The 25,440-nt window shown below is 56.6% G+C and overlaps 1 protein-coding gene across 2 annotated transcripts; it reads left to right on the top strand.

The window, feature by feature from the left end:
* Positions 1–2,326: 2,326 nt before the first annotated feature.
* IL11RA (interleukin 11 receptor subunit alpha) lies at positions 2,327–25,434 on the top strand. Of its 2 annotated transcripts, none has more exons than XM_017819005.1 (13): positions 2,327–2,425; positions 20,433–20,532; positions 20,887–20,947; positions 21,065–21,231; positions 21,408–21,522; positions 22,379–22,411; positions 22,797–22,960; positions 23,101–23,264; positions 23,379–23,520; positions 23,957–24,052; positions 24,242–24,341; positions 24,967–25,046; positions 25,151–25,434. In XM_017819005.1, the coding sequence occupies exons 2-13, from the start codon at positions 20,433–20,435 to the stop codon at positions 25,165–25,167; spliced, it is 1,239 nt and encodes a 412-aa protein (XP_017674494.1). In that variant the 5' UTR covers positions 2,327–2,425; the 3' UTR covers positions 25,168–25,434. The 2 variants fall into 2 exon arrangements, with proteins under 2 accessions (XP_017674494.1, XP_017674495.1); XM_017819006.1 differs by lacking the exon at positions 2,327–2,425 and adding an exon at positions 12,775–12,783.
* The last annotated feature ends 6 nt before the right edge of the window (positions 25,435–25,440 follow it).

Genomic DNA, 25,440 nt, shown 5'->3' with positions numbered 1-25,440 from the left:
GCAGACAGCCTGGGAACATGTCTTTTTGGAAGTTCTTGTGCCATGGCAGAAAGGAGGAGCTCGAAGTGTGCGAAGCTCAAGATCCTCGTCTGAGCCTGAGGATGGGGTAGGGGAATGGCTGCAATGTCAGGGCTTCCTCATCAGGGAGATGCAGAGGAGTCCTGCCCCAAGGACTCCAGGGTGCATGCAGCTCCCCTGAGCGCGCTGCTCACCAGCAGACCCCGCACCACTGACAAACCTCCTTCTTCACCCAGCGCTGCAGCTCTCTAGCTCTGCTCAGAGATGGAGACCCAATACACGCCAGATCCTCAGTACACCCCTCCTCCCAGCACACCACTGGGGTGTCTGCCAGCTCCAACTCCCAACACAGAGACCCCTATAAATCGAGCTCTGCTCTTAACTTCCTACCCCCAAAGGCGGCCCCAGCGCTGCGGAGCCAGGGGATTCCCCGGATCCTCAGCTCGGCTCAGCTCTCCAGCACTGCAACAGCGGAGAAAGCAGCGCGTGGCTCCCCGCCAGCGCTGGCGCCAAGCAGCCCAGCTCCCGGCGCCCTGCGAGCACCACGAAGTGTTGAGAAAAGCTCAGGGTCTGCTCCCGGGGGAGGACCCACGGCCAAATGCACGCTTGCAGCCCGCCCAACTCCGCTCCTTCCCGAGGAGCTGGCTGATCCTGGAAGATGCTCAGTGTCCCTCAGCTCACATGGACTGTGGAGTGCAGAGCAGTGTTAGGAGGCGGGAAGGGAAAAGTGAGAAGCCAGATGGAGGAAACCGCTCTCTGCTTGGGACCAGCCTGTCCCCCGGATCCCAAAATCCTCATGAACCACTAGCTGAGGGCAGATGTGAGGAGGCTGGTGGGACCAGACTCCTTCTGCAAAGCACCTGAGAGGCCATGTGAGCTGACTCAGGGAGGGACATCCCCAGCCCTGGCACTGCCCCAGCTCTTGTAGTGCAGGCGGGATGGATCTGGCCACATGTGGCTGGCGAGGCAGTAGCCCAGGCCACGAGCAGATGTGCTGCACTGGGCTATTGCTCGGGTGCTGTGGGCACCAAGCCTCAACCACAGCTGAGCACAACACCTGCCATGCAGCCCGGAGCTGGTGCAGTTGCTGGCATGGGCAGGCTCACCCCACACGGCCTCCACCTCTCCCAGAGTCCGTTATGGGATTTTGATGGGAGAGCTGGGACAAAGGAAAACATCAGTTTATTACCACAGGGATAAGAGGAGGTGGGATAACTCATGGGCATGTTTTTGTGGGGTTGCAGAGATACGAAAGGACAGCAGCAGGCAGTCGTTTGTTACTGTGGGTTTCAGAAATGTGCCAGGACACAGGCAAGGATCAGTTTGTTACTCTAGAGTTGCAATGGGAATTTGTGACCCTGTTCATTCCGGCTAGGCTAGAGAGCCTTCTGTTGTTGCAGGGGAAGTAGACCTGTGTGGGACATGCACACACGTGGGGCACGTGGCCATTATCTCTGCACAGGCACCATGCCCAGCGGAGAAGGAAACACTGGGCCTGTCCCAGCGCTCCAGAAGGACCAGCCCCGATGGCATCACCTGGGGGAACCCCTAACCAGACTTGGTCTCATGCACCATGGAAGGGGAAAGTGCCACCATGGGTCTTCATCAGCTGGTCTCCCATTGCAGACTTTCAACAAGTATTTTTCCTCCTGAAAATTTTCACCATGATAAAATGGCAACTCAAACCCATTTCCAAGGGAAAGCAGGTCGGGTGGTGGACGGGTCCCGCACAAGAGGGACACGAATATGCATCATATGATGTGAGGAGAAACGAGCCTTTTTCTTCAGTTCAGGGACACAAACCCTGCAGCCAAATTTCACCCTGCACGTTACCCATCAAACAAACCACCACAAAAATAAACCCCAAAGAAATGCCCCGCCCAGGGGCAAGGGAAACTGAGTCACAGGCAGGACCTGCCTGACTCCGCTCCTCCGGGATGCTGGGTGGGGGCAGGCACGGTTGGTGAATGAGGGAGGTGCTGCCCCCCGAGAGCATCGAGGAGGGCTGTGCACCCTCGGGGGGAAGAGGGGGTTCCTGAACCTCGCGGGGACCCCCAATCTCCGCAGAGCACCGCACATCAGCGCGCCGCAGTGGGATCCCCATCCCGGCGCCCCGGCCGGAGCGGGACGGGGAGCCCCGCGGGGGACCACGCACCCCGGGGAGGCGGCGGGCGGCGGGCTCAGAGCCCTCCCGGTCCCGGGGGGCGGCTCACAGGCAGGAAGCGTCCCGGGGCGGTGGCGGCAGATTGGCAGAGCCCTGCTCCAATGGAGCGGCGGCGGCGGCCCCGCCGGCTTCGCACCGCCTGCGCTACCGGCCGCAGCCAGCCCGGTGCGGGCGCCCCGCTCCCGGCCCCGCTCCCGCTCCGTCTAGCGCCATGGACACATAGCCGCGGCGCCACGCAGGAAGGTAGGAAACAGTGCCCCCCGTCCCCACCACTGGAGGGGAATGGGTCGCCGCCGTCCCGACGCCGCGGTGAGGGGCGCGCGGCTGCGGGCAGGCGGCTCCCCGGGGCCGTTTTGCTGCCCGGGCGGAGAAAGTTGGGGAGGGAGGGGAGTGTGTGGAATGTGCCTGTCTGTCTGTGTCCGTGTCCCCTCAAAATGTCGCTGGCAGGGATTTGCCCTCCCGCTCCCTCCCGTCTACCTATGGGTACCCGGTGCTGCTCCCCCTTCTCCGCCTTCCGCGCCTCCGCCTTGCCCGGAGATGCTCGGGGAGCAGACGGCGTTCCCGGGGTGGGGTCTTTGAGCTCCTTCCCCAGCCTCCACAGACACCCCCCCTTCGCAATTTAGACAACCCCGCTGACTCTAAAGGGAGTTTTCTGGAGAAAGGCTGGAATGCCAGGCAAAGCGCCCCCCTGGCAGGGCCCCCTCTTCTCCTGGGGGGTCCAAGTAGGGAAAAGCTGCTCCCAATTAGGAGAGGCGCTGAGAGAGGCGCTTTCCCATGCGCGGGCGCTGGCAGGGCTCTCTGCCTTCCTTGTCCCTCCTTGCCCCAGGATGCTGTCTCAATCCCAACTTCTCTGTCCTCTGCCAGCCTCCACGAGTGCCCAGCCCTGAGCTGTGCCCACTGCCCCCCTCACAGGCTGGCTGTGTCACCCACCAGGTCCTGTCCAAGCTCTACCTCTGGGCTGGTGAAGGATGTCAAAGGGGTCAGAGGGGCTGTCCTCGGCTCAGACGTCGCTGTCAGCAAACCGAGACCCCACCGTGACAGGGCCTCTGGGTGCCTTGTGCCTGGTCCCCATGGATGGGGAGAAACCCAGAGCTACGGCAACTCGTAGATGTGTTGCTGTGCCCAAAATGGCATTGGACTGACTGGCATTGGTGGCACAGCCAGAGCTGGGATGTCCAGGGCTGGCTGAGCGCCTTGGGTGCCAGGAGGTGACCACTCCACGTCTGGCTGTCTCGTTTGCTGGAGGAGGTGGGGTGTTTGCACTCTCCCTGTTTATAGGAGGGCAGGTCACAGCAAGGTTACACGTGGAGCTACATGGAGCACACAGCATCCCAGCCTGGCACAGGTCCGGGGAGTTTCAGAGGGAGCTGTGAGCTGGTGGAGGTCCTCCTGTGGCAGGGACAAGGATGAGACGTGGCTACAATGTTCCCTCAGCACCCATGCACTATCTGTTCCACCAACCTTGCTCTGTTCTGGGGAAGTGAAAAGGACAATATGTCCTCTCCAGAGAGCTGTGAACTGAACTTGGCAGCCAAAGTGGGACTGGAGGGGGGACAGGGTCTAACACTGGGTGTCACCAACAGTGGGTGAACAGGGAATGTGGGTTTCAGTAGAGTGATAGGGAGGGCTCCCTGGAGGGTGCAGCTAAAGGCAGAGGCTGCCTGCGGGAACATGGGAGAAAAGCAGCTCTGATTTTGCCCTTCCTACTCCAGGAAGAGGAACTTCTCAGGGAGGGGAAAACTTGACTTGATTATATCTAATAAGCCACTTTTTCCCTGTCCCAGCAGTGGGGGGAGGAGGATGCTTGGCCAAGTGCAGGCCCTGTTTGTGAACGATGAATGAATGACTCACGGCACAACAAGTCTCCCCGCCGTTTTCATGTGGCAGCAGCAACAGTTCCTCTTTGCAGCTGCTGGGTTCATCATGCAGAAGCTGTCATGCTGGATGGGCACCCAGGCAGCCCACATCCTACACATGGAGCTATCCTGCCCTTCTCACATGTCACACCTGGTCTATCCTGAGTTGGGAAAGCCCCACGGAGGGTGACAATGGCATCCTCACCTGCCATGAACTAGCTGAGCACTCAGTTCAAACCCTCTCTTTCTACTCTGCTCTTATTCAAAGGCAACTCCAGACTCTTCCTGCTCACCCAGGCCTCAACCTCCCTCCGGTTTCCTGCCGAATGCGTTCCTGGAGAGCTTATTCCCCTGTGGGTTTGTGCCAACATTGTGCTTTTAGTTCAAGACCTCTTCTCCCTCTCCAGTGTTTACCCTGCTGTATTTATAGCTTCCTTGTTAGGTTAAACAAGCCAAAGGATTCTTGCCTCCTCTTCTCCCGCGGGTTTGGCTCTGGAGGAAAACCCCTCGTGAGATACTGCCCGCAGGAGGGGGCAGGTGCTGGCTTGTGTTTCTGCTCTTCTCCCTTTGGAAATTTTCAGCATCTCTCACAGCCTTTTTTCCCCTCTTCTTGTTCAGGCATGGGAAAGGGTGGCTCTGCTCCTGCCCAAAATATTGCCAAGGACAGAGCTTGGGTGGCATGGGAGCTCTTCCCTATGGGCAATACACTGGGGCTTCACCAGCATTTAAAATGCTGATACAATGCCAGCATCAGAAGTTAGCCCTGGGATGTCTGAGGTAACTTGCTGGAATGTTTAGAGAGTTTTGTTTTTTTCTAAGTGTTCCTGTGGTTACAACAGCATCACATGTATGAAAATCACCAAATCTCTCTGGCTGGGTGTGTCGTGACCTTATGACCCAAGTTCCTACCAGCAAAAATCTCCGTGCACCTCCTGGTGATGGTTTTCTCCTACCATCCAGGCTGTGAAGGTGGGGAAGGGCACAGATGCATTGTAGTTGAGTCTTCCCCAACAGCCAGACTCCCATGGACCATTTCCATGGAAAAATGGAAAATTCCTCTGAAGATTAGAAGCAGGTTTGCAGTGTCAGGGATCAGCGTGTTAATGGGAATTATCTCTCAAGTCTGGCTGCTTCCCAGGTCTCTGAGTCACCTTGGCATGGGAGCAGAATGAGGTGAACTTTGGACTCTTTCGAAAGGTCACAGCACCTGCAGCCCCTGGAGCATCTGCTAAGCTTTCCAGTACAGGTGGGCAGCTGGGCTGAAAGATGCAATTCTTCCTTCTCTCCAGTGGTACAAGTCTGGGACATGGAAAAAAACCCTGACAAATATCTCCTCCTCTGGTGTTTTGGGGTGTTTGAGGTGGGAGAAATCCACGGGAAGAGGAATAAGAAGTCTGTCCAGACCTGATTTGCCTCCATCCTACCAGGACTGTGTGTGCACTGTGGTCACACTGGTCACATCTGATCAGAGAGCTTGGACTCACTCCAGTGGGGATTGATCTTTTCTGAAAAAGCTTATGAGGAATTTTGGAAGTGTCTAGCCAGGGGACAGTGACATCCACCAGTACCCTGCTTGTACATGTTTCCTAAAGGTGCTTTTGGAGAGGACAAGCAGGCTGGAGGGACCTCAGGAGACCTGACATTGTCAGGCTGGCTTGTGCAGGTGACGATGGCCTGCATGCAGGTGAGACTGTGCATCGACCAGGAGAGGGGAGGATGCTGAAAGCATTTTGGAAATTAGCTGCTTGGCTCTGGTCCCTCCCGCTCAATATGGAGACGGCTGAAATAGAAGCTGCCTAATGAAAACTGTTTCAAACCCGCAGAGATTGCCATATAGGGAGAGGTGGAGACGTTTAGGGCTCCTTCATCTAATGAAATCCTGATGGTGGAAAGAAGGTCATTTGGGCACCTTCTTGTTTACTCTATCTCCTAAAGAGAAATCAAGCAGTGCCAAATGTTGTTGAGAAGCCAGTGCTGAAGATGCACCAAGGGAAGAAGGGATGGGAGAAGCTTCTAGCTTTGGGAGACCATCATCTCTGCAGCAGCTTGGGGAGAGTCTTCTGACCCACTGATTTTGGTGGGTGTTGTGCTCAGCTGTGGTTAAGTCTCATCCAACCTTGGGGAGCCTCAGACAGGGCTCGAGGCAGCTTCCCGTCATCCTGCTGGTGGCCTAAGGGGGGTGAATGTCCCCACAGAAGAGCACGTGGGAGGCAGTGGGGCTGGCACAGCATCCCTGGAGCACGTCCCCCTAGTCTAGCATGGCTATACCCGTCCAGCTGTTTCCTTTGCCTTCCTGTGCTTTCAGCATCCCCTTCCTTTGGGACAGAAAGCTTTCATCTTGGCCAGACCGATAGTCGGAGCTGGAGCCGGGACCTCACAAGCCCCTCTTTGATCAAAGTCGACACAGGCATCAGTGCCTTTTGAATTCAATAACATCGTGAAAGGCACAGTTCAGCCCTTGCCTTCCTGCAGAAGTAGATAGGGAAAACCAGACGGTGTTGTCATGCCAGGTCTCCATCGTGGTCCGGCCCAGTGCCGTGCTGGTGTTGCGACAGAGCTCCAGCAGCTGTGCTGAACAGCCCTGAAAAGGTCTCCAGGGATGGCCAGGCTGCAGTGGCCCAGCTTGGTTTTGCAAAAGCCGCTGTCACGCAGGGTGCCCAGGCCAGCTGGCATCTCCCCAGATTTCCTTGCAGGGACAGGGCCAGCCCCCAGCTGCTGGGGAGATCTGCAGGAGTCTTTGCTTTCCATGAGTTTTGCCTGAGGCCTCAAGGCTCAGGAGGAGCTGGTGGACCCGACCAGCTATTGCTCCATCCTCGTCTTGCAAGGGCCAACACGCAACCCCGGCGGGTTCTTCAGAGCTTTGGCTGCTTTTGATTTTTTTAGCTCCTGCAAGGCTCCTGGGGGCTGTTTTGTAGCTCCCTCGAGGCTGCTCCACCCCATCCTGGCTTAGAGTTTTGTAACTTCATGGCTGGAGCATGGTTGTGCCAGGGGAAGCATGCCTTTTCCCTGGCCTCCGTGGTCCTGTGCCTGGCTCCGTGTTCCTTCTCCAGCTGCAACTGTGCCTGAGGCCCTGGCACCCCAGCATCCAAAAAAACAGCTGAGTGCCTCCAGTTCCCTCGCTGCTGTGTTCCCTCTCCTTGCAGCACTAGGGCAGGGGCTGCACACAATGAGAAGGATGAGGGCCCTTGGATGGATGAAAAACTTAAGACAGGCATGGTCTGTGGGGAAGGTCATCTTGGTTTTCACCCCTGGGGCACAGCTGGAGGAATTAGTTGGGGCTGGGGCGGAGTGTCCTCCTGCATCCCCAGGCAATGTCCCCATGAGACATATTCCCAGAAGGGTGAGGGTGCGTAATAGTGAGCAGATCCAGCCGTGCATGGAGAATTTTCTTCCTCCAGTGCCTGGAAAGGTCCATGAGAGCTTTTTTTCACTTATTTTCTCCATCTACCAAGAGCAGAGGCATCCTGCAGTAGCATTTAACCCTCCTGGGGTATGCAGGGGACCTCACAGTGCTGCTGGCAACGTGGCCACTGCATCTCCATCAGCAGTGGCATTTCAGGGACAGCAGCAAATGCCTCCCCGCCATCCCTCACCACAACCAGAGGAGGGTGGAGCAGAGCCAGAGGCAGCATTTGCGGCCAGCTCTATGACTTTCCAATTACCAGCTCGCCTTGCCACCGCGTGAGAGGTTCCTGCACCTAATTTTTGGTGAAACGATCCATTTTTCTCAGTAATTTAATAGCGTGGGCAGGCTGCTTGCTGACGGGGAGCCAGCAGCCAGCACCGAGGAGCCTGTGTGCCGGGCTGCCGGCCGTAACCACCTTCCCTGGGCAACGCAGGAATGCTGACCTAATAGAACAGACATTTAAAGAGGAGTTTTGGAGAGCGGCTCGGCTCAGATTCGGCTCACGCACATGGCTTCTGATTGTAGCAGGGTCTTTCCATGCTCCCGCAGGTCCTGGGGACTGGCATGGGCGGAGGGGATATCCCTAATGGGAGCTGGACACCAGGGCATGAGCCATCCCAGCCGTCAATAGGCACAGCAGTTGCCTTATTTTCCGGGAAAAAAAGTTGCTTCAGGGAGTCCAAGTTGTGAGCTGAGGCTGGGTTCAGTGCCCGGCTGCGGCTCTCCCAGGCTGGAAAAGCCGTGGTGTTTCACTCCTGACATTTTCCAAACGAGATGTTTTGATTTATTCTTTTTTTTTTTTTTAATTTATTTTATTCCCCACCCCAAGGTAATGTTTGGAAGACAAATTTAGCTCGATTTAACTCAAACCAGTTTAAAAAAGTAAAACCACTGAAAACTAAACAAGGCCTATCATTTAGAACAAAATGTTTTGGTTTTCATTTTCCTTTTGGCATGAAAAACACAAACTTTTTTTTTTCCATTTTCCTCTTGACCTACAAACAATTTTGCTGTGTTCTTTTTTTCTCCTCCTGGTTCATTCCCAAGACCGCATTGTGCACTGAGGCCAGGGGACAGGCAAGCCCTGGTGCTGTTCCCAGTGGGACGGGGGTCCCAGGATAGGTGCTTCCCCATGGAGACCAGAGGAATCTTGCAAAGGCAAGCAGAAGCCGTTCTCCTCATTGCCAGCACTGACTCAGCTGGGAGCTCCCTGTGGAAAAGGGAGGCCTCTGGGTGTGGGTCTGTTCTGGCTCTCCTAGGGGGATGTGAACCCCTGGGCAGGGCAGAGCTGTGCTGCGAGTGCTGTGCTCTGTTGTTGGGCATCCCCACTGCGAAGGGCGAGCTCTGGCACTGCCTTCTCTCCTTGTTTATTCAGGTTTAAAATTAATCTGACCTTCCCCCGCTCAGACTTGTGCAAACATGGCACATCCCTGAGTGGGGAGCTCCCACTGGCCTGATGGGAACCTTGTCTGTCCATAACTTGTGGCATCACTGTCCCCTCTGGGTGAGGTCCCCACCAGGATCTGGATGCGGGAGGTGCTGGGGAATGGTGGGGTGCCCACTGTCACTGTCGGTGTGTCAGCTTCCTCCTGGCAAAGGCACCTCTGGCCATAAGTCAGCACATGGTTAATCCTCCGGTATAAGCTGCCAGAAGACTGAGTGCCCGGATCTGGCGTCTCTGGGCTGGGCAAGGGGTGGCTGCAATGCTTCCATCCGGGGCAGGAGCCAGTGTAGCAGAGCCAGCAATTGTTCCCCCAGCCTTGATCCCCTCCATCGCCTGCCGACCCACCCTCAACTGCCATACCTGCATCCTTCATCCTTTGCCAAATCCCAGCTCTCCTCTTTGCCCCAGCCTCACCGGGCTGTCAGCCGAGCAGGGAACAGGGAAGGGACGATGGGAAGCAGCACTGGGGCTAGACCCGGTGCAGAAGCAAGCGTCCGACTCATCCACCACCTGATTTTATTTTATTCCCCTCTCAGTGCCTCGCTGCATACCACAGCCGTGCTTTTTATAGCCCCCAGCTGCAGCCTCGGCGTGCTCCCAGCCAGCTCCCCGCCGCAGCCCTGCTCGCTCTGTGCCAGCAGCCCCGGCCGAGGGGGGATGGACAACATTCCCGGGGTCCCCGTGGCGGTTCAGCGAGAGGAGAGCACGGGCTGCGGAGGAAGGCAGATAATTAAACCCTAACCCGGAGCCACGCTCCCGTGCCGGCGGAGGCGTTTAAAGAGCCGCATTAGTCACCCCGTCGTAGCCGGCGCGTGCCGCGTGCCAGGTCGAAGGCGAACGCTGGTGGCCCGTCCGTCACCGTCCCCTCTGGTGCTGCCCAGGGCTCTTTCCAGCCAGCCCAAGCCACCAGCTCCTTCCATGAGTCGGTCTGCTATGACTTGGGGAATGCCAGCAGAGGGGGTACCCCTTCCACTCCCAATCTCCCCCCAGCCTTTTGGCGGGTTTACAGGGGCTAAAGTGAGATTAAAGGTTCCTGCCCGCTCCCCGGGAGCACTTTCATGAGCACCTGGGGCTTGCTGCTGCGTTTCCGCATCCCGCAGCCATTTCCACGGCTGGGATGTTGCTATGGGATCTGACGCGAGGAGGAGATGAGATAGGGGGTTCTGTTGCAGTCTGCGTGCCTGGAGCACCCCCCTCCATTAGGACGTGGGGTTTACAGAGCGGGGATGGCCGGCCAGCAGGCATGGAGTGATGAGCATCCTCGCTTGGAAGCAGCGGGGGGGCCCGGCGTCTCACTCTCCGGGCTTTCTCCAGACGTGATTTCACCACTGCGGGGAGGGAGCACGGCCAAGGGACAGGCCCTGCTCGCCCCGACGGCACCCGGTTCTCCTGCTGGGGCGTTAGTCATTTGGGCCGTGGCTGGGGGTGGGATGTGGTTGTGGTCCCCATGAGACAAGGGTCGGGGGATTGGAGAGCCTGCACTTTTGGAATGCTGTCAGGGGAAAGGGGGAGGGATGGGGGCAGGGATTGATGAGGGGGATTTCTGGGCTTCCAGCCCACTGTCCCCTCCTTGCTGAGCTGGGGAGGGGGACAGAAGGCAGTGGTGAAGCCAGATGTGCACTGGGCATCTGCAACCAAGCAGGTGGGCCAGGATGGGGCCTTCTTTGCTGGGCTGATGCCTGTGACTGTTTCCCACCCTCCTGGTTTGACTTTTCACAGCTGGACATGGCAGCATGGAGGCAGAGGCAATGCTGTGGAGAGGCACCATCCTGCTTCAGGGATGGATTTGGGGAGATGTCCCAAGAAGAGGGCTTCTGCAGAGGTTTTTGGGTCCCTAGAGATGGGGGGAGCCCCATGGAATCCTGCCATGTCCCCTTATTCAGTGGGGAAACAGAGATGTTGGGTGCCCAGGGCTAATTTTGAGCCTTAACCAAAACAACCATCCAACTTGTCCTACTTCCATCAGAGATGCAGGGAGAGGCCAAACACTGGAATACTGGTGGCGCTGCCATGTGGCTGCTGCCAAGCAGGACTTGGCAGCCTTGGCTCCGTGCAGGCAGGGCAGTGAACAGGGGAATGCAGGGAGCTGTTGAGGAAGGGATGTGCAGGGGTGGGTTTTACAAAACTGTAGCTGTAATTTTGACCCACTGTGGGTAGCTGTAGAGGGGTGGCCTCCCAAATCTGCTCCCTCCTGAAGATGATGAGTTTCACTCCTGAGGACTGGGGTCTCTCTGACAGCAGCTCAGTCCTTGGACGAGCTAAGGTGGCTGAGAGGCTGCGGGAAGGGGGAGCTGCTCCTGCTGCCGGCCAGGTGCCGAGCATGACGGGAGAGGGGAAAGCCTCGGAGACTCGTTCCGAAACAAGGCTGCCCTTTTATTCTACTTTACGACTGCATTTTAATATCCACAAACATCCCTCCCTCCCAGGGCTGCTGCCAGCAGAGCCTGCATTGCCTGTGCTTGGCCTGCCGAGAAACCCTGGCCAAACCCTGGGCCCCAGCTCAGGGGAGAGGATTATTTTTCCCCCCTCGTTTTTTTGTAAGATATGTTTTCTATAGCTCTAATTGGACAGGCTTGAGCCCCAGCCAAGGCAAACACACCTGGGGGAGCCTCACTTTACAGACCCCATCTGCTGTGTCGGGGGCTCTGCTCCCTGCACAGCCGCTGCCTGGCCCCTTTATAGGGGAGGGGGCTGCTGGGGGTCGGGGGGGTAGGACCACTCCCACGCCAAACCACTGAACAACCTCCGCGGAGGAGGAGAGCCCAGCGAGGCGGCGCAGGGAGATGGTGCAGAGGCATTGGAGGCACCCAGCAGAGCCCCATCCCACAGCAAGATTCCAGCCCAGCGTGGAGCTGAGGTATCTCCCCCCTGCCAGTGCTGCTGTGGTGGCACAGGGCTCTGTGCCCACCAGGGTGTGATGCTGTGGGTGGGAGATGCAGCGGGTACCAGCAATGTTTTGCCTTCCTGGGGTGACCGCATGCATATCGAGGGGTTGCAGCCCCCCAAATGTGCATGTGCCTGTGGAGGGAGGATGTGGGGACTCCTCAGCATGTCGGGGTGTGTTTTGGGCTGCAGGACCACCTACCCAGTGAAACTCATCCGGGGACTGTTTGGGAAAGCAAGCAAGGGACATCAGCATGCCAGGCCACTACAATGGCTTGCATTGACAGCCAAATCCATGCTGGACTGAGCTTTGGGTGCTTCTTCCTGCAACTGCTGACTTTTTTTGTGGGTCTACTCAGCTGGGCTCTTCTCCCTGAAGTTGTTTCAGGGTCTACCTCCAGTGCTCCCCTTACCAGTCTGCTGTGCACTGCTGTCACCCCCGTGCCAGGGTCTCATGGGTTTCCTACCACATCAGTGCTTAGCCAGAGCCAAGAGAGCTCTTGGGGGCCTCTGCTTGACCACGTTGGGGTCCCACCTCTTCTGGCACTGGGGTGCCTTCCCTGACAGTGTGATGTGGGCCAGGGAGGATCAGCATCCTTGGGTGGCACCCAGTACTTGGCTCATCCTGGGGTACATTTTGTCCCCCCTTCCATGTGCCATCTCCTAGGGATGTGCAAGGCACAGTGCTGTCCCCCACTCCATCCTCAGGGATGTATTTAGCACATCATCCCCTCCTTCTCTGCCTGCCCATGCAGTGGGCCGGCAGCACTGAGCAGGCATCACCACTGCAAGCTGCCCTCCTGGTACTCAAGGTGCCACTGACTGCTCCAAGGAGGAACTCTGGCACTCCCTTCACCCTCATCTCTCTGGCTGGTGCTATGGAGATGCTGCCTGCCTAGGGAAATACTATGGGGTTTTGAGTGCACTGCCATCCCGGTGCACCCAAGCACTTTGCATCAGCATCGCTGACTTGGAGCAATAAGAACTGAAGTGGCAGCTTAAAATCCAAAAGGTAGGAACCAGCCTCACCAGGACCTGCTGTTTCCCTTCAGGCAATGGGCTGGGCTGGTGGGGTTGTACAGGCTGGGATATGCTTCTTTCCCCCTCTTGCAAGTGTGCCAGGCCAGAGGATTTCTCTGTGCGTGGCTGGGCTTTGGGGCATAGCCGGAGCTGGGGCTGTGCAGAGGGCAACTCGAGCATTTCGTGAAGGATTTTGGAGCTATCTTGGCCTCCAGTCAGAGCAGGCTGCAACGGGAACATTTCGAAATTCTTTTGGATGAGGAAAATTCCATGGGCAGCCCCCCTCCAGAGAAAGTTTGGGATGACTGAAATGTTTGGAGTGAGAGGCTGCTTGCTTTTGTTTACTCTGAACTATAACATTGGAAGGGGGGGAATCCAAAGGAGAAAAAAAGACAATAGGATCGTGTAAACAGAGCTGGCCCTGAGTCGGGCCAAGGCGGCTCTCCAGCACTGGGGAAGAAGATGTGTCAGCACACTCACTGAATTGCCCTGCTTTCCCCCACTCGGATACGATCACACTTAATCTTTCAGGAGAACTTGGCTGGGTTTTTTTCCCCTAGCAGAAAACGAGCTGGACAGTGTTTTTCCAACCTTCTCAACTCAGGCAGGGCTCAGCCCCATCCCCTGGCTCTGTGCTGCAGCCCCCAGCTTTTTCCCACTTTTTACTGCTTTTCCACCTCTCCTTTTGGCTTGGGGGCTGCCATCTGATTAACTTGCAAGAGGTTTGGGGCATGGGTGCTGCCTCAGTGGGGTGTTTCCCCAGCATCTGTCCCTGCCATGTGCCTCTTCTGAGCTGCCTCTGCTCAAACTTGGTGATCTGAGGTGTCTTTTACAACCTTAATTATTCGGTGATTCTATCAAAGCAGGTAGGGTTGACTCCAAGGTTGGAGAAGACAGGCCATGGCTGTCCCACTAGGTGCCAGAAACTGGCACCGGCATCCCCACATCACACATTGTCAGGGGTCTGCAACTTCCATCCCTTCCCCCCACCCATAGTGGTGTACAACAGGTTAACAGGCCACCCTTTGGTGGTGGCTTTATTTGACTGCCCAGGTGGTCCTTAATGACTCCTGAAATCCATCTCCAGCCCAAAAGGGATTTTGTTTTGCAAAAGGAGTGACAGCAAATTGCTAGCTGGGGGAGCATTTGTGTAAGGTGAGCTGTTTATTTTGGCCCTGCAGCGTTTTGGCTGACCCGTGCGCCTTCATGCCTCAGGGATGGAGCTGAGCCCGATGGCTTCTGGGCTCTGGCCAGCTTTGGAGCAGGGGGAGGGATGGGGGAGCACCAGGCATGGGGATGCTGTGGGGCCCCTCTCCAGATCAGGGTTCCCAGCTCCAGGCTGCAGTTCATCAAGAGCATCGAAAGAAGCTGGATTTGCCTGGGCATTCACATGTATGTACAGACATATCTGTCCCCTGCATTTATGCATGTGTATGCTCTTGTATCAGCTCTAGGGCCAGCTTATGGGGGAACTTTGTTCTGGGAGATGCAAATGATACTGGGGGGGCAGCATGCTGGGTTGCAGGGTGGTACCCGGCTGCTCTGTCCTGCTGGAAGCTGCGAGTTCACTGAATTTGCTGCCAGCCTGGGCTGAGCCCAGGAGCAGAAAAATATCCCAAATCCTAAAATGTTCCTGGGACAGGAAAAGCCTTTCCCACCCTGTTCTAATCACAGGGTGGCCCGGCTCTCTGCTGGCAGGTCCCACCCGTGTCCCCAGATCCGGCACTGTGCCCAGCCCTGTCCTGCAACCATGTGCCAAGGACAGTGGGGATGCAGCACACTCCCCCCCCCAACTTTCATGCCTCCACCCTAAAAATAATCTCCAAGCTGTAAAGAAACTCACCAACACTACAGCTACAGCACTGGTAGGTTTCTTTACAGCTGAGAAATTATTTTTAGGAATTTCTCTGGCACGTGGCTTTGGAGAGGAGAATGGGGGGATGGGGATGGAGAGGGGGGCGCCCCTTCTCTCCCCCCTCGGAATGCAGCGCTGCCAGCTGGCACGGTGTTGGGGCTGCTGGCTGCTAACAGAGCCCTCGCTGTTTTGGCCCTTGCCAATGCCTCCGGTTACAACCGGGAGCCAGAGACTTTTTCCCGCAGGATGGAGCAGAGGAGGGCGGAAATCAGGGCGTTGGGGTGGGAGTTTCCCGGCTGGGGTAGGAGCAGAGCCTGACCTCCACGATGCTGCTGGCATGCTGAGGTGTGTGGTGGCCCCCCGGCCCCAGGAACCGATAGCAGCTGCTGGCTCCACAGAGGAGAGAGGTGACCCTTGGGTTACTGGGGGGGTCTGGGCTTGGCTTTGGACACCAGTGGGGCTGTGGTCAACTGGGCATCATCAGAGGGTATTGGAGGGGGTTGGTCTGGATGGAGACTTGCATTGTACCTGGCTATGGACATAACTGGTTCCATGGGCAGTGCTGGGGTTATCCCTGAGTTTGGGCTGAGCTGGAGTTAACCCCACTCCTGGGTTGCGTTTGGTTTAGCCCCACATCTGAACTGTGTAACCCCATGATTGGGCTATGCTGAGGTTAACCCTGTGTTTGAGCTGAGCTGGGGTTAACCCCACTCCTGAACTGCACTGAGTTTAACTCCACATTTGGATGGCATAACCCCACATTTCAGCTGTGCTGGGTCTAACCTCACATTTTGTCTGAGCTGGGTTTAACTCCACACCTGGGCTGCGCTGGGTTTAACCATGTATTTGGACTGCACTGGAGTTAACCCCAAGTTTGGACTTCACTGGAATTAATTCCTCTCCTGAGTGTGGCTTAGTGGAATTTAATTTTGCTCCTGGATTGCATGGGGTATAATCTCAATTTTGGACTGCCCTGAGTTAAATCTCACACTGGGACTTTACTGGGTTTAGTCCCACATTCAGCCCCTGTGCACAGGGCTTATTGGACTGCAGTGTCCTCACAAGGAAAGACTCCAACTGGTTTTACTGGTTTAACTGGGGTAGTTCCAATGTGCTGGGGTTGCACTGGCTGCAGCTGTGCATGTGTGTGTGCTGGCCCAGCCCAGCATGGCATGGTACCCACAGCATGTATGAGGATCCATGCACCCCACCAAAGTGGAACAGAGGAAAACAGCCCTTTTTGAGCTCCCCAGGGCACTGGAGGGGCTGGGGACAGCGCACAGAGTATCACCCAAGGTGGGCAAGGTATTGCCTCAAGTGTGACTGTGCGTGGCCCCAGTGGCCCTAGAGGTGGTGGGGAACATGCTTCCTTCCCTCCCAGCACCCTGCTGGGCTTTCTCCATGCAGCCAGTGGCTGGGAGAGTGCCAGTGGTTGTTGCAGGGGGTTGTTGCTCCTCACACCCCAAAGGTGCATGTTCCTGCAATGATGATGAAAATCACCAAGGATGCAGGGGTGGAGTGCTTGCAGGTCTCTGGGTGGATCAGTGGGCACAGGGAGGTACTCGGACCATGCCATGGGTCCTCACAGTGGGACATGGTGCTTCTGCAGGGCTTCCAAGAGGAGAGGGATTAGTGGGGCACTGCTCCCAGCCCCACAGGAAAACTAGGAGAGGGGAATTCCTGCTGCTTTGAAATGTTGTCTGTAGGATGGGATTCCAACATAGGACATGTTTACTACAGCAGGCACTGGCAGAAAAGAGGGTTTGGAGTGCAGGGCTGGGGAAGCACCCCCAGCTCAGGATCAGGAGTACAGAGTGATGCCATCTCTGGGGCATTAGAGCCAGCTTTGGGTCTTTGCCCATTGCAGAGTGGCTTTTTGCAGGTGGGTGACTCTGTCAGGGCCTGACACACGGCAGGCAGAGCTGCCAAGTGCTCTTGGGTCATTTGCCATATCTCTGTTACAGCAATGCTGCCTCTGACCACCCTGAGGAGAGGTTAGGAGGCATCTCAGTTTTCTGTACTCGGTGGGGAGCATCTCACATGTCCCCACTGCCATCTGCAGCCCTGAGGCACAGTGTCATCTGTTTCTGTCCCCATCCCCACCATCCCGGCTCTGTGTGCGGCCCATTCTCTTTGAAGAGTGACTTCAAATGAAGCAAAACAAAAAACCCTAAAAAAACAAAACCCACTGTCTTTTAAAGCACTGAGTGCAATGGAAAGTTGGCTTCCCCCAGGAATCTGTGCCGGGCTTTGCCAGGCCACGGCAGGGCACAGCACAGAGCAGCTGTGCTGAGGGGACTGCCCCACCCCACATGGACACCAGTGCTGGTGCACATAGCCATGATTTTGGGGGAAGTTTTGGCTCACAGCATTTAATTTTGGATGCAGGAAGGGGCCTATGGCAGGATTTCTCCCCGCTACTCCCCAAAAATTTTGCATGAGCTCAAATGGTGCCCAGTGGAAGAGCAGGGTTGGTGCAGGGTGGAGCATGGCACCTTGTGTGTCTGGCTCACATTCATGGGTACCACAGGCAGCCTGGCCACCCTGGCCATGCCAGTGACAAGAGCATTCCATGCTAATGGAGCAGGGTCTGGCACCACTGCCCTTCCTGCCAGGACCAAACCACTCCACCAGGCTGAGCTGGGTCCCTCTGCCCTGGCCATGGCACTGGGAAATCACACAGCCCTGGGCAGGCAGCAGATGTCTCTTCGGCCAGGATTAGCATGCAGGCAGGAAGAAAAGCTCTGATTGTTCCCTCTGTCCCGGCTTGGCTCCAGGACCACTGCGCTGGGACTCTGAGTCCCCAGAATGTGTCACCACTGGTTCAAGCATGAAGGGATGTTTTCTCTGCCTGTGTGCCCATTTGTGGGGGTGCAGAGCCACCAAGGAAGGTGGCCTGGCCATGCACACCCATGTGTTCATCTGCACGCTTGTTTTTCCCTTGGCCAGGGTGTTCGGTGGCAGAAAATACAGGAATCCTTCCTGGGCGGGCTGTCTTGCAGCACCAGGCCCCCTGCCATGCCACTGCACCCAGGGATGAGGGTTCCAGGTCTTCCCTGGCTCTCTGGCTCCTTCCGCTTTTGTTTGTGGCCTTTGGGCAGGGGAGGAAGGGCTTGCCCTGCTTCTTCTCTCTGCAGTGGTGCTCAGTTGGAGATAGGTTTTTGACAATGCTCGTGGAGGTCATTTACTAAGACAATGTGTGACTGGAGGGGCTTGGAGCTGTCCTCCCCCACACTGTGCTGGGAGGGGTGCCCCTGTGAGGCAAGGCATGGGGTGGTGGGGTGAGGATGGGGACTGCTTGGTGGGGGCCCTGGGACAAAGGGTGTTGAAGGGTGGAGGATGCAGAGTGGGCCTCAGGATGAGAGGTGTTAGAGTTAGGATTAGAGTTAGATCATTGAGTTTAGGGTCTAGGTTAGTGGTCCCTAACTAGACTTAACCACTGGGGTCATTATGGGGATGTGTTGGAATGCAGCTGGGGGCAAGGTCTGCAGGGATGTCCTCTGCCACCAGGTGAGGCTCTGAGGTGCCTCTGGGTCCTCTGGTGTTACCAGCCCCAGACAGACCAGGCCAGGCAGGGCTTCTTACACTGTTCCCTGGGGACATTAGCAGTGTCTGGCTGCAAATTGTGACATCCCCCCAAGCTCTTCCCTTGTCCATACAGGGAAAGAGGCCTTTCAGTGTTGCAGCTGCAGGGTCATTTTTCCAGACTGGCCTTGAACCAATCAGCATCCCTAAGACCAGGCAACCTCATGTCAGCAGTGAGCCAGTGCCCAGAGCATGTTCTCCTGCCACAGAGCAACATGGTGAGGGTGAGTGAAGGGTGCAGCAGCTCTGTCTTCACCCTCTGCAGCGTTTGAAAAAACAGGGTGGTCGGGAGAAGAAATTATTTTATTTTAAAACTATTTTTCTCTCTCTATACTAACCCATTCTCCCTTTTCTCTGACATCCTCCTTTTCGCCCCCCACAGAACCATCTCTTCACTCTGGCCCACGTGGTGTATGGAGTTATTTTTGGTCACTGCTTTTAAGACAAAATACACTCATTTCTGTCTTCTTTTTTTTCTTTTTTTTTCCATCACCAAAATATTTTACTTTCAGGCCAAATGTTCCCAGTTACTTACCAGCATAGTTTTGGCAGAGACCTTTTAACTGATGTTTCTTGGGAACATTTCTACTGGTGGTTTGGTAGGAAAAGCTTATGGCAGTCTCATGAAGTTATTTACATTTTGGGCTTGTGTTTGAGGCTGCCTGGCATGTTCAGGACAGGGTTGATGTGGGGTGCCACACGCCTTCCCCCCTGCAGCAGATTGCCTTGTAGCTCTCATTTCCTTCGCCAGGCGGTTTGGTCTGTGGCCACGGGCACCCGACCGCAGGAGGGGAACCAGCAGCTGCTCTGGGGTGCCTTTGCTGGGCTGGAGCATCCATCCCTCCAGTCTCTCAGCTGTTGAACCCTGGGGGACACAGATTTATGCCTGCACTTGGGGCTGACAGGGAGCTCACTGCCTCTTGTGCCTGCAGCCCCTGCCTGCTTGCACTTGAGAGCAGAGCCCAACAGTGTGAGTGTAAATAATAGGCCTGTCCATTCATGAGGGGTGGGTAGAAGGGTCTTCTAGGGAGAAATGCTTAATTTCTGACTGATACAGACAGTGTGATGGTGCTGATAGGGGCAGTGTGATGCTGGCCAGGATGGATGCCCTGGCATAATGCTGGCTGACACAGACAGGGTGATGTGGCTTGTGTGGGATGGATGGGGTGATGCTGTCTGGGATGGACAGGGTGACACTGGCTGAGATGTGCAGTACTATGTAGGCAAGACCAGATGCAGGGTAATGCTGGCTGGCACAGACAGGGTGATGCTGGCTGGGGTGGATGACTTAAAGCAATGCTGGCTGCGGTGGGCAGGGTGCTGCTGATAGGGTAGGACAGGGCAATGCTGACTGTGTTGGCCAGGATGATGCTGACTGATATGTGCAGGTTGGGATGCGTATGTTGATATGTGTAGGTTGGGATGGAAAAGGTGATGCTGGTAGGGAGACTCCAATCTGTGGCAGGGGTTGACCCATGAAGAGCTGGGTGCACATTCCTGACTCCACATCCCTGCACTTCTCACCCCAGAGCCACTGGTGATCTCTGAGTGTGAGGAAGGGATTTCAGGGCCTTTCAGCCACAAATGGCCCAAAGGGGTCATAGATCTACATGGACCAGCCTCATGGACCAGATCTACGTAGATCTACATGGACCAGCCTCACAGTGGGTGCAGGCATGGGCAGTGATGTGGGACTTGGTGCAACCTGAGTTTTCACAGTCCTGCTCTCCATGGCTGTGTGAACCTGTTTAGATCTAACTGCTGTCTCCTTCCATGTAAATACAGGCCAGAATTTCTCTTTGGCCCCTTCCCACTCCAGCTGCACTTTCACGGGTCTCTGGACCACCCTGGGACTGGGAGCCAGCCAAGGCTTCCAACACAGGATTGCAATGGCAAAGAACCCTTAATCCCGCCAAACCACACATCCCCAGCCTCCTGGTCAATGTTTGCCCTTTGCATCCCCCCTCCAGGCACAGGGACTGCCAGCAGCCAGGAACCAGCTGTGACTGTGGCACAGACCTTGCCAGATGTCACAGCTGGTGTCCTGGGATTTGGTCCTTGTGCTGTCCCCAGCAGGATGGAATGAGACAAGAAGGAGATGCAGGGTCCATGGTCCTGCAGGAATGCTCTGTGATGTGGACCCTGCCAGCTGTTCTACTGCAGGGGATAACACCCTTTTTCTTTCTGCTCTGCCTCCCCAGATGCGCAGTTCCATCCCAGGCCTGGGCAGGGTGATGGTGTTCCTTGCAGCAGCCCTGGCATCAGCCTCACTCGCTGTCCCTGGGAGTTGGGGAGAGGAAGGTGAGCCCCCACTGAGCCGCCCACATAGCCCCCCCCCCATCCCAGGCATGAGGACCATTGAGGGCACCCCATTCCCCCCAGACAGGAACAGACCTACCAGAACTAGGGCACTCATGGAACGCAGCCCTGTGGTGATGGGCATCCTCTGGCCAGTGCCCCCCTGCATCCGCTCGTTACCCAACCCCAGCTGGGACCAGTCCCTACTAGTGCTCCACTGTGGTACCTGTGTGAAGCAAGACCCCACAGCCAGTACCCACTGCGAGATACAGCCATAACCTGTCCACCTCCACTCCTAGCCCTGGCATGGGGTGTCATGGAGTGCTAACACTCATGTGGGGATATGTGTCCCTCCAGGTGTGCAGTATGGACAGCTGGGCTCAGATGTGACCCTGTCGTGTGCTGGTGCCCCTGCTGGGTAGGTCTTTTCCATGTACACTGGAGGATTTATCCAATGGAATGGTTTACAGGGTGGGCATGAGATGACCTGCCATTCCTGTCCTCTAATGCAGCCTGCCCGGTCTCTCCTCTCCAGCTCACCAGTGCAATGGAGACGGGCAGGTGCTGCGGCACTGCCAGAGGGCTCAGCCATCCAGCAGGGAGCCCTGGTGCTGCCAAGTGCCAGCTTGGCCTCCATGGGAACATACAGCTGCCATGGCGAGGACGGTGGCCTCCTGCACGCCGTTTCCCTGCGTCTGGGGTGTGAGTAGCGTGTCTGCTGGCTGGGCTATTGCGTGGGTGTCACCCCACTGGGATGGGTCAGTGATGCCTGCACCCCTGCCAAGGGCTTGCCAAAAGGGGTCTTTGGCATCTCTGTGTGCTGGATGTGCTGTGGGATGGGGCGCCCTCACTGACTGTCACTTTCCCCTGGACCTCAGACCTGCCAGGAGTCCCATTTGTGTCCTGCAGAGCATCTGACTACGAGAATTTCTCTTGCTCCTGGACCTCCAGTGTGGAGACCTTCCTCCCCACCAGATACATCACCACATACAGGTGATGTATCCCCACAGGGCATGGACTGGGGGGGTTATGGGGTGAACTCTGGGTCCCAGCCAAGGTTGAACACCAAATCCAGCTGGCCATCCCACCCACACCCTGGGTTCACCTCCTGCCTCAAGGACCATGCTGCACCCCGAGCAGGTCATGTTTTGGAGTGAGCGAAGCTCCAAGCATTTAATTGCTACCTGGGGGGACCTCAGCATCACTGTGGGGCTGGCACAGGCAGGCTCCCGCCCTACTGACAGCTCTGCCAGCACCAGAGGGACTATAAAAGAGAAGCAGGTCATCTGCAAGCCGCTATGCTCCGGCATGCTTTGGAATGAAAGGAGCCCTGACAGCATCACTGCTTCTAATTATCCCTGCGAGCCAAATTAGCGAGTGGCTTTGAAGTCCAGCAGAGCTCATAAAGTACAGCCCTGCTGAAAGCTGCAAGAGCCAGGGGCTTGGTGCGGAGGGGGCTGCGTGGAGCATAAGGGGCTCTGCAGGGAGGGGGTAGTGAGAAGCAAGGGATTTGGGGGGCTCTACGGGAAGTGTGAAGCTGCTTTTAGCAGCATCTCTGTATCTTTGCTGCTGTGTGATGAAACTCCAGGGAGGGAAGGGGGTCCTCTGGGGAAGACCCTCTTGGACCCCACAATCTCTTTTCCCTGGGACCCCCACCTCCTGCTGCCAGGCTGCTCACTAACAGAGGTGGATATGGTTTTAGTTCTGTCTCCCACATCTGTATAGATGTGGGAGTAAGGGGCTATTCTGCAGTGTGGAGACCCCTGTCTCTCCTCTGGGTCACAATGGGGTTGGCTTCATGCTGCCCCCTCATCCTCATCACCTGCTTTTTCATCTGTCTCCATGGCAGGAAGAAATCGCTGACAGGTGAAGAGAAGCGGAGGTAGGATTGACTCCCACCCTGCTCCTGCTCCCTTGGGACTGGGCCCCATCCCAAAGGCTCTGCTGCAGCCTTCAGCAGAGACCCCAAAGTGAGGGCTGAGGGGCCCCGTTGGGGAGCCATCTACCTAAGGCTGGGGGTTTGGGAGAAGGGCTTGCCCCATGAAGGGACCTTCCCAGGGGGACTGGAGCTGGGATGGGGGTCCCTTCTGTTGTGCTCAGAGGGACATGGTGGACTCTGGAAGGGTGAGTGCAACTGAGCCGGAGGGGCTGCCTCCTCCACTAGAGTCTTGGCGTGGAGGTCTCCCATGGCACCTCCTTGGCAGTGTTGGGAAAGTATCCGTGGTGGGGAGGTAGAACATGTCACCACCCTGCCTCCCCACCTACAGGAACAAGAATGGGCACGTGGGGCTGTGCCTGCAGGATCCATCCCGCCCTGGCACCTGCACCGTCCACAGGTCAGAGTTCTGGAGCTCCTACCGGATGAACATCACTGAGGTGAACCCCCTGGGCTTCAGCTACCGCCTCCTTGATGTCACCATGCAGGCCATCAGTGAGTCCCCATCCATCCGTCTGTCTGTCCCAGTGTTCATCCATCCCCCGGGCTGTTACATTTGGGTGACAGAGGGGAACCCAACCTCTCCCTGCATGGCAGTGCAGTGTGTCAGGGGCCTTCTGTCCTCTCTCTCACAGTTAAGCCAGATCCTCCAGAGGGCTTGGTGGTGGAGCCCATTCCCCTGGCCCCACGGAGGCTCCATGTGAGCTGGAAGTACCCCTCCTCCTGGCCCAAAGAACCCCACTTCCAGCTAAGGTTTCGGCTCCAGTACCGACCCGTCATCCACCGTTCCTGGTCTGTGGTAAGCGCTGTGCAAGGAAAGGCAAAGGCAGCATGGGAGCAGGGTGTGCATGGGCCTGGAGAGGGCAGTGGGAGATGCCCCTGCCTGCTCCACACCTCCCCTCTGCTGGCACAGGTAGAGACAGTGAACCTGTCAGAGGTTATCACAGATGCCTTCGCCGGGCTGGAACACGTGGTCCAAGTCAGTGCCAAGGATTTCCTGGATGCGGGGAATTGGAGCGAGTGGAGTGCAGAGGCCCGGGCAACACCAGTCAGAGGTGAGAGGGGGACAGGCTGCATCCCCCAGCATCCCTACCATGTTGCACCATCCCTCCCTGAAGTCCCTCCAGCACCCTGAGCTGCCTCTTTCCAGTCACTTCTCCATGGCACCCATTCCCCCAAATACCAACCAGAGCAAGTCTCAGCTCCTGGGCCACTTAAAGTTGGGAAGCAGAGCTGCAGGAGGACAAAACATCTCCCAGCCCATAGCAGATGTGCTGCTGTGCATAGCAGATGTACTGCTGCCGTTTGGGGATTGTCCCCTTCAGACTTGGGGCAGAGTGGGGTTCCCAGAGCACCACTGGCACCTTGAGGGCACCCTAGGGCTCGTGGGATCTCTGAGGCATAAGGGTACCTTCTTTGCTCCTCTCTGTGGGTCGCTGCAGTTCTGTGCATACTTTTGGGTGAACGTTTCCATCCCCTCTGTCCTTCCAGAACTGGCCACCACAGCGAGTGAAGAAACCACTACAGAGGCCAGACTGGAGAGCCTGGCTGAGGAGCCCTCCCAGGCTCCCAACCCTGAGCCCATCAGTGAGTAGAGATGGGGTGGCAGTCAGGAGTGCCAGGGTGGGCACATGCGTGGCTTAGTGCAATGGGAAGGGTCTCTTGCTCCATGCCCTTGTGTGGCTGGGCTGGTGGGGTGTCCAGGAGCTTGCAGTAGGGTCCCCCAGATGCTGGGGACTGTGGCATCCCTTGGCTGTGACAGTCTCTCTGTTCCAGACCGCAGTGACCCCTTGGAGAAGATGGCTGTCCTGGTGTCCCTTGGGATCTTTGCCTTCTTCGTCCTGGCTGCTGTTCTCATCATCACCATCCTCATCTGGTAGGTTGGGTTTTGAGACTGATGATTGCTGTCCCCATCCCATTCTTGCACCTGAACCCTCAGCATGGAGTGTCCTGTGTCCCCTGAGCCCTACTCTAGGGTCCCTGCCAAGACAGACTTGATGCTCCATAGTGTGGTTTATGCTCCCCTTGCAACCCCCTGTCACATCCAAGCCTATTCCCAGCACACTCAGTGCTGCCCAGTCTGCCTGGAGTCTTTCCAATGAGCCAGATCCATGGGACCTTTCTCTGTATTCCCCAAAGATGCTGCTACTACTAACACCCCACCAAAGGCTCCTGCCTTGCTGGGGGCTCTCATTCTCCAGTCAGCGCAGACACCCCTTCATATGTCTTTGCTTCTTAAGAGTTCTACACTGGGCATTGCCCACTCTCCTTGCCATGCTGTCACTCTGCTGTCAATCCCTGTTCCCAGCTCAGTCCTCCTCTATCTCATGACCAGCTTCTGCTGTAGTCCTGGAGATGACCCGACAGAAAGGTTAAGCTGAGCTGGGCACAGTTGGGCACAGATGGATGGGAACACAGAGCAGGATCACTGGGGTTGTGGGCAATCCCAATGCTCCAGGGAGCTGCTTGGGGTCTTCAGCCATTACTGCTCTTTTCCCCAGGCTCCGGATGAGGAAACATGGCAAGGACAAGACCAAACCCAACTTCTTGGTTGCTGCCACCCACTTGAAGGCACTACCAAGTGAGTCATGGTGCAGGGTGGGTAATGGGGCCAATGAGAGGCAGGGAGTGGGAAGCGGGGAGCAGGTCAGTGCCCCCTTGACACCCTGTCCTCTCTCTTGGCAGAAGCCCAGATCCTGTAGTGAGCCCTGGCCGATCCCTGCTCCCTGCACCTGCTTGCCCACACCTGGGACTTGATGCCACTGCTGGCCCCCAAGGATCCCACACCTCCTGGGTCACCCACAGCTGTGGACACTGCCAGAGCCCCAACACCCTTGGGCTGCAGGATGGATCCTAAGGAGAGAGGTTTTGGCTCCCAGGAGCATTGGACTGCCCAAGCCCACCAGGAGCCGGCTGGAGTCACTTCAGGCTCAGGGTGACAGGCCAGCTCCACCTCTGAGCGCTGCTAAACAAAT

This window comes from Lepidothrix coronata, unplaced genomic scaffold (genome assembly GCF_001604755.1).
Source record: "Lepidothrix coronata isolate B3197 unplaced genomic scaffold, Lepidothrix_coronata-1.0 Scaffold72, whole genome shotgun sequence".
Taxonomy (NCBI): domain Eukaryota; kingdom Metazoa; phylum Chordata; class Aves; order Passeriformes; family Pipridae; genus Lepidothrix; species Lepidothrix coronata.
Note: the sequence above shows the minus strand (reverse complement) of the source record. Positions and strands in the feature narration are given on the sequence as shown.